General features: G+C 46.1%; 2 protein-coding genes across 3 annotated transcripts in view; one reads left to right on the forward strand and one right to left on the reverse strand.

Moving 5' to 3' along the window:
- The window catches only part of mnat1 (MNAT1 component of CDK activating kinase), a 32,377-nt gene extending 21,328 nt beyond the window's left edge, over positions 1–11,049 (forward strand). For both annotated transcript variants that reach the window (XM_063498959.1, XM_063498958.1), the window contains one exon: positions 10,763–11,049. In XM_063498959.1, the coding sequence (XP_063355029.1) occupies positions 10,763–10,883 (121 nt within the window). In that variant the 3' untranslated portion in view covers positions 10,884–11,049. The remainder of the gene's footprint in view (positions 1–10,762) is intronic.
- Positions 11,050–11,082: 33 nt separating this feature from the next.
- Positions 11,083–13,695, reverse strand: trmt5 (tRNA methyltransferase 5). Its single transcript, XM_063498869.1, has 5 exons — positions 13,676–13,695; positions 12,969–13,549; positions 12,556–12,680; positions 11,820–12,462; positions 11,083–11,288 (listed from the first exon to the last, which is right to left on the reverse strand). Exons 1-5 carry the CDS (start codon positions 13,681–13,683, stop codon positions 11,227–11,229), a joined length of 1,419 nt encoding a protein of 472 aa, XP_063354939.1. The 5' UTR covers positions 13,684–13,695; the 3' UTR covers positions 11,083–11,226.
- Positions 13,696–13,755: the final 60 nt, after the last annotated feature.

The raw sequence follows: 13,755 nt of genomic DNA on the forward strand, positions 1-13,755 counted from the left end.
GACTACAGCTCCAGTCCTATGACCTGTGAAGGGAATTTGCTTTAACGTGTGACGAGATGTGGATGTGCCTGAGTGTGGATGAGGTGGAAGGGCCTGTGAAGGGGGCAGGTACTTATTTTAAAACACGGCTGTTTGTCTTGGTCAAGGCTCACTGTGACAGCAGCTCCACTGGTGATTTGTCTTGGACACAGCCATCAAGTAAAACTGGAGGATCGAGCTCATACACACACACCCCCCTCCCTGGTGGCCCCGGGGCCTCCAGGGCTCGTCTTTTGCACAGGATGTCCAGTCAACACAGGACTGAGTGGAGCCATGCCTTTTTTATGTCAACTTGCTCTTTTCTTCGGCACCACATACCCCCCACCCCCCTTCTGAGTGTCTGTCTTTTTCGCCTTGTCCCTTTGCCCCCCAAAAAAACCGCAGGAGCGCAGCACGCCTGCCAGGAAAAAGAAAAGCCACGCCTCTTTCACTGTGTCTCCTTCTCTGTCAGCTGTACCTGAATAAATATGAGTTGAAGTGGACTCTTATATTAAAGACAGCTGCCTGGTTATAGGATGCATGTTCAGGGGCCTCCAAAAGTGCCCATTCAGCTTCCACCTCAGCATCTACCCTCTCCGCTCACATATACATATCCAAACGCTCCTGTCCTGACGTGCATAGGTGTGTTTGATTTGCCACGGAGGATGTGAACCCCACTGTGTGAGGTTTTCTATAATGGCAGTATAGAGCTGCCCATCTCTTTGACTGGCACATACCCAGAGCTGTGCGTGAGCTGTCAGAGTTATGAGTAGACTGTGAATGTAACGCTACAGCCTGTACTCCAAATGTCCTGCCATGGCTCCTTGCTTTTATGTTGAACAGTAAAAGCCTTTAATAAACAAAATCAAAGTAAAAGTAAATACCGCTTTGGAGACACAAACAGTAACATATGATGTTTACATTGACATGGCTGCGATATGAATCCCAGCACACAGCACTGTGGGACTCGAGTAGTAGCTGTTAAACTCCTGCCGCCAGCTGACAGCCATAACCTTCAAACAAATGGATACATCACAGTACACAGCACCTCAAAGACACGCTTACATTACACTTACAATAAGTTTTTGTGCATGAGCTCTTGGAGGCAAATGCTGGGGGTTCCAAAATAAAAAAATATTCTATTTTTGTTTTGCGTATGTAGATGAGCATCTGGGTCTGAGTTTGTTCTCTACCAGAATACTTTTTAAGCGCTGACTGTGCAGGCGCTGAAAGACTGACTGGGATCTTGGACAAGGACAAATCATATGGGGGGAAAAATAGGGGAAAGAGAAATTGGCTGCGGAGCGCTGAAAAAATGTGACTCAAACCTCAAGTGCTGACAATGAAAGCAATCCAGAACAGTTGTTTGTGTTGGCACAGGGTGCCCTGAAATTAGCCCATCTTTCTCTGACAGAGGTTGCTCAATGCGCTTCGCCAAATGCCAGTGTGTATAATATTTTGAAGTTTTGCCTCCTCCCCCACTCCGCATTGCTTTCTATAATTGGTGGAAAAAGTGAGGTTTTTCTCTGGGAGTGCTTGTCAGGCGTCCGTCTCTTGTCGGTGGGGAGAAGGGGAGCAGCTGAATGGACAGAGTGTTTAGTCTAGCGCTCCTCTCCTGGGGATGCACTTCTCTGCACAAGGAAGCAGTCCTCAGACCACTCTGTCTGAAGGGTTAAATAGGCATAGGTAGTTTGCTGTGACCTTCATTCATTAACGAAGATAATCAATCAGTTTTGTCTCCTGAACACTCAGGTTTGAAGTAAATCAATGTTCTCATGGACATACAGTTGCAGGAAGAAGTTTGAGCCTCTTTTGAAATTGCCAGGATTTCTAAATTAGCAGCTATTAAAATGTATCCCGATCCCCACCAAAGTCACAATTACAGACAATTTAATTAAACTAATAACACTCAAAGCCTTTTTCAGACATGCGATACGTAACTTTGGTGGCTTCTCCGAGCATTTTGTCATTTAGACACTTTGAAGTTAATATGCATGACCGCTTCAGTAACACACAGGAGAGTAACACAGAGAGAGCCATGATACATGAGCAGTATTCACTACACGCACAAGATGTACCCCAGCTTTTACAGGGTCACTGTTGTGCTAGCCACTGTAGATAATACAGTCCTGCACTAGTTCATCCAAATCTTATGCTTGTTGACTAATCAGACTTTATATCTGACCTATTAAGACTTCGAAAGTATCCATCAGGCATGCATGTTAAATTAATTGGTGATTCTAAATTGACTCTGGCAGATAAATTGCTTAAGTCCATTTAAAAAAGCGCTATATGAACATATTGATATAGTAGCTTGTATCATAAACTTAAGGAAAGGAGTCACACTTGAGTTATACTTTTCATGTTTATTGAAAACATTAAGTAATCACTTAGTGTGTGGGTTAGAAAAAGTAAGTAAACCTTTTGAACATAATAGCATGTAACACCTCTCTGAGCAGCATCAGCCTCTGTCAGGAAATTCCTGTAGCACAAGCGTATTTTGCACCGTTCCTTCCTCTAAAACTGTTTCAGTTCATCAACATTTCTAGGAATTCTTCCTCAGACCACCCCCCTTCAGGTTTAACCACTTTTTCTTTTTTTCTTGGCTTGTGTGCTTTGGTTCATCATTGTCGTGTTGCGTTAGCCAACCTGGCTGCTTCCCTGACGTTCTCCTCTAAAACTTTTGTGATTAAGCTTTGAATTCATTTTTCCCTCAGTGATTGCAAAAGTCTTAGACTCCAAGGTAACAAAGAGATAAAACTCGAGGGGGGGGTGGATAAATAAAAACACAGTGAACATAGATTTTTGGCAGGTTTTAAAGTGTCTAGCCTGGACTGTGAATTATTACTCCTCGTTCGAATAAAGAAATGAATAGTATAGCTGTTTGCTGAGAATGTGTTTGTACATAACTGTCTCTTAGCTGAAGCTCAGATCACATTTTATGAGTAATCAATGCAGAAATCCTGGTAATTACACAGGGTTCACGAGCCTTTTCTTGTAACTGCATAGATACACTTGGACACAGAGCAGTAATACATAAATCACTTGTGCACACACACAGAGACTAGCTATGTTTAACATGTACTTAAAGGATGCCTGCTCACTGTTCTGGTTGGAAGCCAGGGGTTAATGGCTCTCTGAGTGATGCTCTCCTCCTGCCTGTGTTCTTTAGCTTTCCACCCATCCCTTGGCGTCTGCGTGTTTATTTGAATAGTGTGTGCATCTGTTTGTTTGTTTGTTTGTGTGTTGACTTATACTGCATGTTAAGTGCTTTGGTGGGAGTGAGATATCCAGGATAGTCAATGGTGCCATCACAGCCCTCAGTTACCGGCAGCCAGCTTCTCTAGCCTCTCCCTGCTTGGCTGGCCTGACTCCAGGTCTGAGCTCTCCATCTTTCCAGCTCTGGCCTCACTGGCCAAGAGCACAAGCAGTGACCCTGGATTTGGCTCTGGAAGTTAGCAGGGACCACTAAACATGGTCCATAGAGTGCTTTTGAATCCATTTCTGCCATCGCTAAATTAGAGAATATGAGGTTTACATTGCATACAAATCATTCTTTTCCTTTCCCTGCTTTCCTTTCTCACTCTGCAATGAAAGTGCAAGTCAGCCATGATATTTTTCTTTTTCTCTCAATATGCAGAGGCGAGGCGCTCCAGAGGAATCTGTAGAAACAGCCATGAATAGCTTTACCATGTAACCCAGATTCTCTGAGCCCTGCAAGGCATATATCCATCTGATGGGTCAGGAAGGGCAGGGGGTGGGGTCAGAGGTCACTGACCGTGGGGGACTGAGGTGCAGCACCAGGACATCAGGGTGCTGAGACTGACAGGAGGAGAATGATGGCACCTTGGAGAGACTCTTGTATTCTGGGCCACAAATAGTCATAGACTCTCACACTCTCTCCTGCACAAACACAGCTTTGATGCTTTAAGTTATGAGCTGGAGAGTGAGGCACCGGTGAGTGTGACCTCAGATGAACTCTTTCGAGAGCAGTGGGCTTTGATCTACTTTTACTACTATTAGATAATGTCTCAAGGCCCATATTTTGCTCTCACTGCGCCAATTACAATATTCTCTGATGCTGCCAAACAATACCGTTTATGGGAAACGGTTTATTTTGCTCTTGCATAACAGTGGGGCTGTTTCTCAAATACCTTGGAGTTGTCACCATAACCAAGACCTAAAAGTGGACCTGGTTTCCCAGAGATCTGATATCCTCTATTCTCCTATACGACACATTCAATGCACGTGCCATTGTCTTGTTACTAGATCCAGCGTTGCTAATAACGATATAGTTCAATGAAGTGCTTCAACGACCGTTCAAGTGTTTCCACAGCTTAGATCTGATAGCTTGACTGCAGCCATGAGACACACAGATTTAAAATTTGCATAACCAAAAGAGTATAAAAGTGTGGGAGCCTGAGGCCAGCTATTTGACTTGCAAACCTGTCTGTGTCAACAGAATGCCCCATCTTTATTTAGAGCACATATCCACCACCTTACTTAGAGTCTAAGTTCCTTGCGCACACAGATGCGTACACTTCTTGTTACTAACTATATCAGAAACTGAGTGGAGTGTGGCCACCGTCTGATTCACCACCAGCCAACACCCAGACCATTATCCTGTCTGCCTCAGTAAACAGACCATTAACAGACAGAGCTGGAGGAGGCCACATCACTATTGTTTTCCCTCCCATAGATCTGTGCAAATATTGATTTTCTCTTGAAGTATGAGGCAAAATAAGCATGCACTGTAGTTGACTAGAAGCTTTTTAGTTGCGGGTGAGTCATTTCTGACCCAAAGAGCGGGCGGAAACGGAGGGAGCGTAACAGAACGACCGAAGGGGGAGGTCCGTTTGTCTAGTGTGTATTCTGGTCATTCGAAAGAGGCCTGCTTTTAGTGTTATTGTTTCCCCTCTGGAGGCAGACCAGCAGTCTCCTTGTGAGATCAAGCCAGGCCAGGCCCAGTCAGGCTACTCGCTGCCAGCAAAGGAGACAACGACAAGCAGGGAACTCCAAGGATAACAGGCTCTCTTGCTTTCAGATTTATTTGTATCACAGCCTAGCGGCGGCAGGGTCAACACCCAGTGGAGGGTGAGGTGATGTCTCCTGCCTATTTTAACACACTGATCTCTGTAGTGGTTTGCATCCATGCACTGTCTAGGGTTGCACGCTTTGATTTTGAGTCTGATGGGGCTCATAACTATGCATAGACACAGACTGACTGGAACTCTGCGCCTCTCCTCTGCTCTTCACCCCTGGGGCAAAGGGTCCAGTAATGTACGGGGGGATTAACTGGCTCATTTTTCCCTCTTAAGAGCTGGAGAAACAAAACAAACTCCCGTCATGTGGGGCTTAGCTGTGGGGACTTGCCACACACACCTCAGGGGAGGAGGTACTTCTCCACTGTGACGTATGAATTAAACCCTCCTCCTGTGGTACCTTTCCTTTTCCTTTTTTTCCCTTCTGTCTCTCCCTCTTTATTATTTTCTTGTTTTTCTTCCTAATTGAAATCCTCTTTGCCTTTTTACCAGTGCCTCAGGGTCTTTTGTAACTGATAACAGCATACGAGACCCCCCTCCCATGGGAAAAGGCTTTTCTTCCTCTGTGTATCAGTGATCTATCTACTGAATGTTACATCCAACTGTCAAGGCTCCTTTTGCTCTGTGTATGGGTGTGTCTTGTGCTAGCAGCCATTCACTGGTCAGCATATGTGCTTCCATTGTGTACAGCCCCATTTGGTTAACGATGACACTGATGTCATGTCATTATCCTCCCCTCTCCCTCTTTCTTCTTCTAAGCTTTCCAGGGGGCAAAGTTATCAAGTGGCAGCTCGGGAGACGAAAGAAAGATGCTCTGTGTGTCAGTGGCTTGAGGGGTGTGTGTCTGTGTGTGTGTGATGCTTATACACTTCTCAAGGCTGCTGCAATTAATTGTGAAGGTGGCGGCCTAGCCAGTCAGCCAGCCTCTATTGCCCCCATCAGGTTGGATATAGGAGGTGCAGGGCCAAGACTTAAGAGCTCAAGATGAGTCGTGACAGGTGATGACTTAGTCCAGGAAGTGTGGCTGAATTTGGGCAGAAGTTGCACTATCTGCTTTTATGGTGGCCACCTCAGCAATGCTGCCCTTCATAATGAAAACAAGCGCACCTCTTAATTATCACTGATAGCAACAAGCTGCCTTCTAGAGTACAGGCTGTCAGTCACTCCACACGAGAATGTATTTCTATAAGCGTTAATGTCAGGTGTCACCCAAAGCTTCTGTTAACACTCTAAACATGCTCTCTCCTTAAGAAAGTAAGTGTTAGCAATACTCTCCTCCCTCTCCTCCCTCAGTGGGGATGATAAGACGCATGATAATGGATAAGGGGTTTGTATGCGTCTGAGGATATGATGTAACCGCACTGAGCCCCCCTCAGACACACTCACGGAGCACAACTTGAGATAATCTGGTAGACGGTGGATAGAATAATGGCCGAGGATCTCACTCACACACACTTGCATGTCCCAGAGGAAGCTGCATTCAATGGAAAAGAGTGTGACCTATGACCCATAGTGATGAAAGACTGCTGTTGACAGATATAGTATACCTGTGAGAGTTCTCTGTGTTTGGCTTGTCTGCGGGGGTTTTGTTTCTTAGACCACAGCCTGGACCAATTCACACATTCTCCTCTGGTTTAAAAACTCGGCTCCAACGGTTCGCTTTCGGTATCGATACAAACAGCTCTGCCGTTGGATAAACATGTATTCAAGCACATGTGAATCGTGTAGACGCGCACACGGGGGGCATGAGCACGCATCGCACATCCACACAATGCGCTCAGTGTGCTGTGTGTCTCTCTCACAGGGGTACATTTTCTCTCAGGGCAGAGTGTAGGGAAGGAGGGGCAGATTGAGCAGCAGTGCTGTGAGTGAAACCGGAGCTGCCTGAGGAATGCAGGGGGTGTTTTGGGAGGACTGGAGAGTGGAGTTTAGTGGGTGAAGGTGGAGGTGGGGGGGTGGTGACTCGAGGGGTTGGATGGGTGATTAGGGGGTGACAGCTGAGTGCTGACCCCTCTATAATGACAAATCATCTGGCAGGTGTGTGGTTCTGTACCCCCCGCCCCCCCTTACCCACCCAAACTCCCATCATTCCCAGGCCAGGAATCCTCAACTGCTGCTGCTGGAGCAAAGCGCTAAAGGAAGACTTCCGGACATTCATACCATCGCCCTGCAGACTCATGACTTGCCTTTTAGAAGTACGCAGTAGCCTGCCCCGTGCCTGTCCGCTGCCCTCTTTGTGTATTCAACACACAAAGTTTAAGCTCCATCTCTTTAATAAACATAGCTAATGAGGCTCCAGTCCTTGGAGCAAGACGGGGTAGAGTTTATTGATTTATCTGTAGATGTTTTTTTTTTTTTTTTTCCCCTTCCAGTGTCGGTTCAGCTGAATACAGAGTTTATCTCCCAGGCAGCCTGAAAGTCATTGTACCCTGTTTGGGCCGTGATTCACGTTGACGACAGGCTAAATCCAGAAAGCATCTGATCTTTGGTGCTGTAAAAACAAGTGGTGACCCCGGATCAGCGATAGGTCTGTAAAATCAGACAGGTGTCAGTCTGAGCTCTGCTCTCAGGTCAGTAGTGTAGGAAGAAGTCAAGACTTGAGAATTTCGTGTATGTAGGAGCCTGTTTCGCTCCTTAAACTTGCCGTATGGTAAACAAGAATGTATGAAAGCAGCCAGACCACACAGAGTGGTCTGCAGTGAGCATTGTTTAAGGCTGATTCAGATTGCTCTTCTGTCATGTGCGTCCGCCTTGTGGTTTGTATGTTGATTAAGTGTCTGCTTGGCGAAATAGTCACTGTGGCATTACAGGCCTCTTTTCTTTTCCATCAAGCTCAGGCTTCCACACATCTCCTCTTAATCCAATTCTAGCCAACACATGGAGTCTAGACAAGAGGCCCAGCGCAGCCTGCACCTCCTTGTAGTATCTGTAGTTTTTCCCCTCCGGGGTCCCAGCTTCGCAGCCATTTCCCTGAAGAACCCCAACACCCTTCGCTCGGGAGCGGCGTCCCTGATCCAAACGCAAAGAGGAGCCACACATTCTCAGCTGGAAATCACGCAGAAACCCGCCGGAACATTTCGCCACTTATCTTTTCACTTTGAATTAGAGATGGGGCTCTGCAGTGTTTTCCAGGCAGCAGGAGTGGAGAATACTTTTTCGGGGTCCCGTCAGGAAAGCCTCTGATGGTTATTAGCATTAACAGGAGACATTGCCCAGGTATTCAGAGCTCCAGACCCAAGTGGAAAAAAAACACTGTTAACTCTGAACTGTTTTGATCCAACCGCACATGGCTTCTTAAAGCAAAGGGTAACAGCAGATGGTGAGAGTCAGAGGTTGAAAAATAATGCAAGCACTTATCAGCTGTTATGCCTTTGTGAATGCTAAAAGAAATCAAGTAATCTTGCTGTGTGAAAAAACTGCAAAAGGCTCCACCTTTTTGTGTAAATTATACTCTTAGAAGACTTGTATATGAAGGAGTTTTCCATATGGGGAATATTACAGTATTGTTTACTTAAAGTCATGATACGTTTGTTGGAGAAAATAACACACATCACTTCTTGGAGTCAAACCCCCGACCCCCCCTTTACATATTCCCTTGTGACAACTGCAGTCCTAACACTCACACTGTGTCATACTGTGTCATTCACTCGTCTTCATCACCTGCACCCGTCTTTTCCCGCCTCCCCCTTAGCGACATAATGGGCGAGCCCAAAGTGACCCATATTTACCCAATAATACGAAGCTTTGAAAAGACCCATATCGAGTTGCAGCTAATGCTCCAGTGGGGCCCGGAGAGTGAAAGATGTTACCGGCCGAAACGGCTTGGGTTTCAGCGCCCTGCGAAACAAAAGGCAGTCCAGTCCTCGGAGAGAGAGGGGGGGGGGGGAGGGGGGGGCGTGAAGGAGCATTGGTGCACACAGTGTAGCAGTAGTGTTCAGAGGGGAGCAAAGCGTCTGTTTCACAAGTAATTTTTTTTTTTCCGTAAGTTGGTGTTTGGCTAAAAAAAAGAAAAAGTATTCTTGTTGTTGCACGTCTTCTGTTGCTGGTCCGTCCTGTCAAGTACAGTCATGTGAAGTTTATCTTTCAGCTTCACTTACATCTAGCCTTTATGGGAAGATGCGGATATTAGCCGCTGAGTTAATGGAGCAGAACTGAACTAACCTCGGGTGTTAGGGGTGAGCGGAGGGCAGGCAGGGTTAGTTTAAGAGAAGAGGGTTTGTGATGATGATACCCAAAGGTGATTCCCCCCCCCCATATCCTCCCCTCCTTCCTCTTTCCACTTCCCAACCCCCTCAACTACACTCTTCCTTGCTCTCCTTCATGTTCTCTTTCTGCGCTCTCTCCCTCTCTCTCCCTCCTTAGGGGCAGGCAGGTATAAAGTTACACAGAGCTCTCAGCTTTCTTGGAAGGAATGACCACATGAGTAGCTTGGGGATTAGATTAGCAGGAAGAGCAGACTTAGCCAGGCTGTAAATAGCCCACTTTTTTCACCATTAAAAAGGCCCAGTACAATATAATCAATAGATAGCACTCATCTGATGCAGGAAGCCATATGAGAAGACCTCCCTCAAGTGCTCTGAAGGACAGGCTACAGCAGCTTGGGCCTAATGAAGTTATTATTAATCACTGGGCCTCCTGTTTTGAACTTGTGTGCCGTTTCTCTAGTGGTCTTTGTGTGCACCGTCTGGTTGACATTTTGTGCTGTCCTCCTTGTTATTTTCACTCTATGTTGTGAGGTGTTTGTGTTTTCAGTGTCACAGACATGCTACCAAGCATGTTTCACCTTCATTTTCAATGTTTTTATTGGATTCTTAGGAACAACAGAAAGCAAAATCCGATCTATGCAGCGAGTGTTATCGCCAACACCTTTTCCCCCCTCATCCATCTCTCATTCACATACACCTCGGCTCTGTCAGTCTCTCTGAGCCTCCCTGCAGGTGTTAGGTTTCTCTGTAAAGCAGCCTGAATGAGCATGGAAATCAGAGTGCTGTCTGTGCTCTTGATTCACTTTTCACTTTGAAGTTTCCCGAGCTCACAGGAACAGGGGCCACAAAGCCAGACTCGTGTGAGGGCTTTAGACGCCTCTGTCAGGACTATGGCAGGACGGGGGGGCGTGAGAGGTTTGGGCAGTATTGATGGGGAAGGCTACGTGTTGTCTGGATCGCTGGCGGCCTTTGCTTTTTTTTGCTTTGTAGTTACACGAAAGAGAAAACGGTACAGCTCGCTTTTTAAGCGCACAATACACACTTGAGAAATTACTCGACTGGGAAGGGACGGAGCACTTAAGTAGAGAGGCAGCTATCACTGTGACTGTTTTTTCTGCCTGTGCACGATTGTGAAAATAAACAGTGACGTTTGCGTTTGCTTAAGATCCCTGCAAAGGAGGTTTGGCAGGATACATCTGTAAGCACTTAGAAAAAATAAAAAACGGCTATAATACTTTAATAGAGCCATGTCGGAGAGGCTTTTAGGCACAAGGTGTTCCACTGTTGGTGTATGTCTACGTCCGTCTTTGCTGATCTCATCAAAGGGCCAAAAGGTACCAGAGAGAAGGAGGAGGGGAAAAAAATACTTCAAAAATAAACTTAAACTCAGGCTACACTCACAGGAAAAGTCTTTAAAAGCAGCCTTCGGGGTGCCAGCCAGGCATTTCTAACATATCCAACCTGCGTTACTCAGCAGAGCTTTCTGTGTGTTCTCAGGTATCTGAATCACGTGCGGGCCGCCGTGACTCAGGACACAGCTGGAGGATACACCTCAGCTTTGGCGTGTTATCGCGCCATCCAGGACGCGTTCAGCGGGCTGTTCCCTCTGAAAGGCTGAAGAAGCTGCTCCAGTTAGAAATGTGACTGAAAAGACTTTAAATATTGCACTACTACCACTACGCTGCTGTGGGTGGGGAGTGCTCTGACTTGTATGTATGTTGTTTGTAACATTTTTTATATTTTGTGCAAACTTTATTTTTAAATAAATGGCAATGAGCACTGAGGTTTTGTCTGTCTTTTTGCAGATTTATTTTAAAATGAAACGCAACCCAGAATTTAAAAAAACAAAAAAACAAAATGCAAATGATTTAGTCACAAAGAAGCTGAGCCGTGACTTCTTCAAATAAAAAATAAAGTCAGCTCCTACGCTGGTCCTCATTGTGCCAAGTCGATATTTATCCTTACGTTGCATTTGTAGTTTCTTCACACTTCTGTCTCTTTGTGGCTGGTTCTTCAATGGCTTCTGTAGACAAACAGAAAAAAACATCATAGAAACCATCTCTGTGCCAACGTTGAAAATTAGCTCTGGAATTTCAGCACATAAAACAGTGCAAACACAGGTATTCATGCTTTGTAGCTTTATCTTGTGTTATTCTCATTTTAAAAAAGTTACAGTATATTTACTTTTAATTGTGTCTAAATTATGGTCACAGAAATCATCCCCATGCATGCAAAATTCACACCATGGGCTAAGTAATGTTTAAGTTAAGTGGGAACTTAAAATGTTATGACAGAAAACCGAGGAAATAGTTTCATAATGAAAGACAAACATGCTTGAACTTGCTTTCCTCTTGTTTATTTTCAATGCCTCTTCTTCCTACATATATGGGATGTTTGAGCCTTTTCTTTTGGAAAAATCCCTATCTGCCAATTGCTATAAACTGTATATGAGTCTTTCCTCCCATCTGATCCCCTCAGAATCAGCTGGGCTCTTTTGTTGTTCTTGTTTTGTTTTTGTTTTTTTAAGGCCTCATAAGAAGGAGTGATTCCTTACCTGACTCTTCAGCATCACTTCCAAAGAGGACGTCTTTAGGGAGTGTGAACCTCACACACATCATATCTTTGTTGGGAGCCACGTTGCGCACAAAATGCACAGAGCATCGGTTCTTCAGAGGGAATCCGAGGCTGCGGGAAGCTCTCTCCACCACATCTGTGTCAGGGTCATCATCTTTGGAGAAGCCGTAGCAGTGCACTGTAGGTAGGTTCTCGTCACAAGGATGCTCCTGGTGGTGCAGGAGGCCCCTGAACGCATCCAGGAAGTCCAGAGCTAAGGCAGGCAGGTTCATCACCACATGAACGGCAGATGTTCCCCTCATCAGTGCAGGCAGCTCCTGCTTTAAAGGTCCCCGGATGAACGCCCTGCCGTCCAGATTGAAGGCTCTAACTTTGCTCTCCACCTTGTTGAGTTTGCAGTTGTGCTGCAGCCATCGGTAGGACTCTGGGTTGAGGTCGTTGGCTAAGATGCTGGCACCTAAGCGAGCAGCTGGGATGGCGAAGGGTCCGACGCCAGCGAAGACGTCAAACACAGTGTCGCCGCGCTTGACGAGCTGCACCACCCGCTGGTGTTCTGTGCTCAGCCGAGGGTTCCAGTACACTCGAGAGAAATCAAACTCGTACGTCACCCCGTTTTCTTTCACCTGGATCGGGATCGGGACAGTGATTAGCCTGTGCACTGAACATATGTAATAACAACAAGTGTGAAACAGGGGGCTCTGTGGAAGTACACATACTTTGGCAACCATGTTCTCCTCTCCAGCCAGCACTTCCATCTTAAAGTTGCGATAAGTGGAATCGATTATGTTTGTCTTATTGACCACACAGGTGACACCAGGATTTTTGTCCATGATCACCTGACCTGCAAGAGAAGGCGCAGAAAAAAAGCCTTACTGTAAAATTGGAAATGGTGGGTGATCCCAGCTGATCCACTGTTTCTGTTAGCTGTATTTAGTCAGATTTATAAGTCATCGTGAATTTTAGACAGAGGGCCCCTGCAGAGAGGGGTACCCACATCAGTTCAGTAGCACCAATCGTGTTAAGTTTGGGTGACACATTAAAAAAATACAGTGAATAAATAAGCAGAAAGACGTGTAGATACTTCAGTTTGTAATAAAACCTCCACCCTGTCCAGGCAGCAGCCTCTCACCTATGAGGTTCTTGTATGTGAGCTGGTGGTCCCTCAGGTTCATGTGTGCGATGTGGCCCACCCGACTGAACGCAGAGGTCACATCCTGACCTTGGGGAAGCACAGCCTCCAGCACTTCTTCGCTCTTCAGGTTGTCATAGGTCAGCTTCAGCTCATAGTAGTGGAGCTCCTCACTGACACTGAACGACCTCAGAGCCTCAGCTTCAGTCTCACTGAAGGAGCTCAGCGAGGAGACTCTGCGAGGGTCCAACAGGACCAAGCGAAAGTCACTACTCTGCTCCTTGTCCTGAACCACCCTGGGCACACCAGGGCGCTGGATGCTCGACTTTTTTAGGCTTTTCACTACTTTGTTTAAGACCCCAATGGGCACCCGTAGAGCAGGGACTGTAATAGTCTGTGTGAAGGCGTCTTTGTCCAGAGAGGTCATACCCCGGACCTCTGGAGGGGGTCGGTACAGTTTAGGCTCCATTATGGGCTTCACAGCCAAGCAAGGATACGCTGCAGAGCAAAAGCAGCGGTGCACAGCGGCAGGATTCAGGCTCCTTTGAGTTTGTGCAGATACAAAGATCCTGCCGAGAAACCTACAAACATAATAACGCCGTAATAATCAGGCAGAAAAGAAAAAACATTCATATTATCAGAACAAAGCTTAAAACAAAAGTATACAATTAACTACTAACGATAAAATTCAGATCCAGACAGCTCACCTCAACATCCTCCGATTACAGGCATGCTTCAACTGCGTCATAAGACTTCGACCACCGTCGAGCGGTGATTGGTCAAGCGA

Source organism: Pelmatolapia mariae, linkage group LG16_19, assembly GCF_036321145.2.
Source record: "Pelmatolapia mariae isolate MD_Pm_ZW linkage group LG16_19, Pm_UMD_F_2, whole genome shotgun sequence".
Taxonomy (NCBI): Eukaryota; Metazoa; Chordata; class Actinopteri; order Cichliformes; family Cichlidae; genus Pelmatolapia; species Pelmatolapia mariae.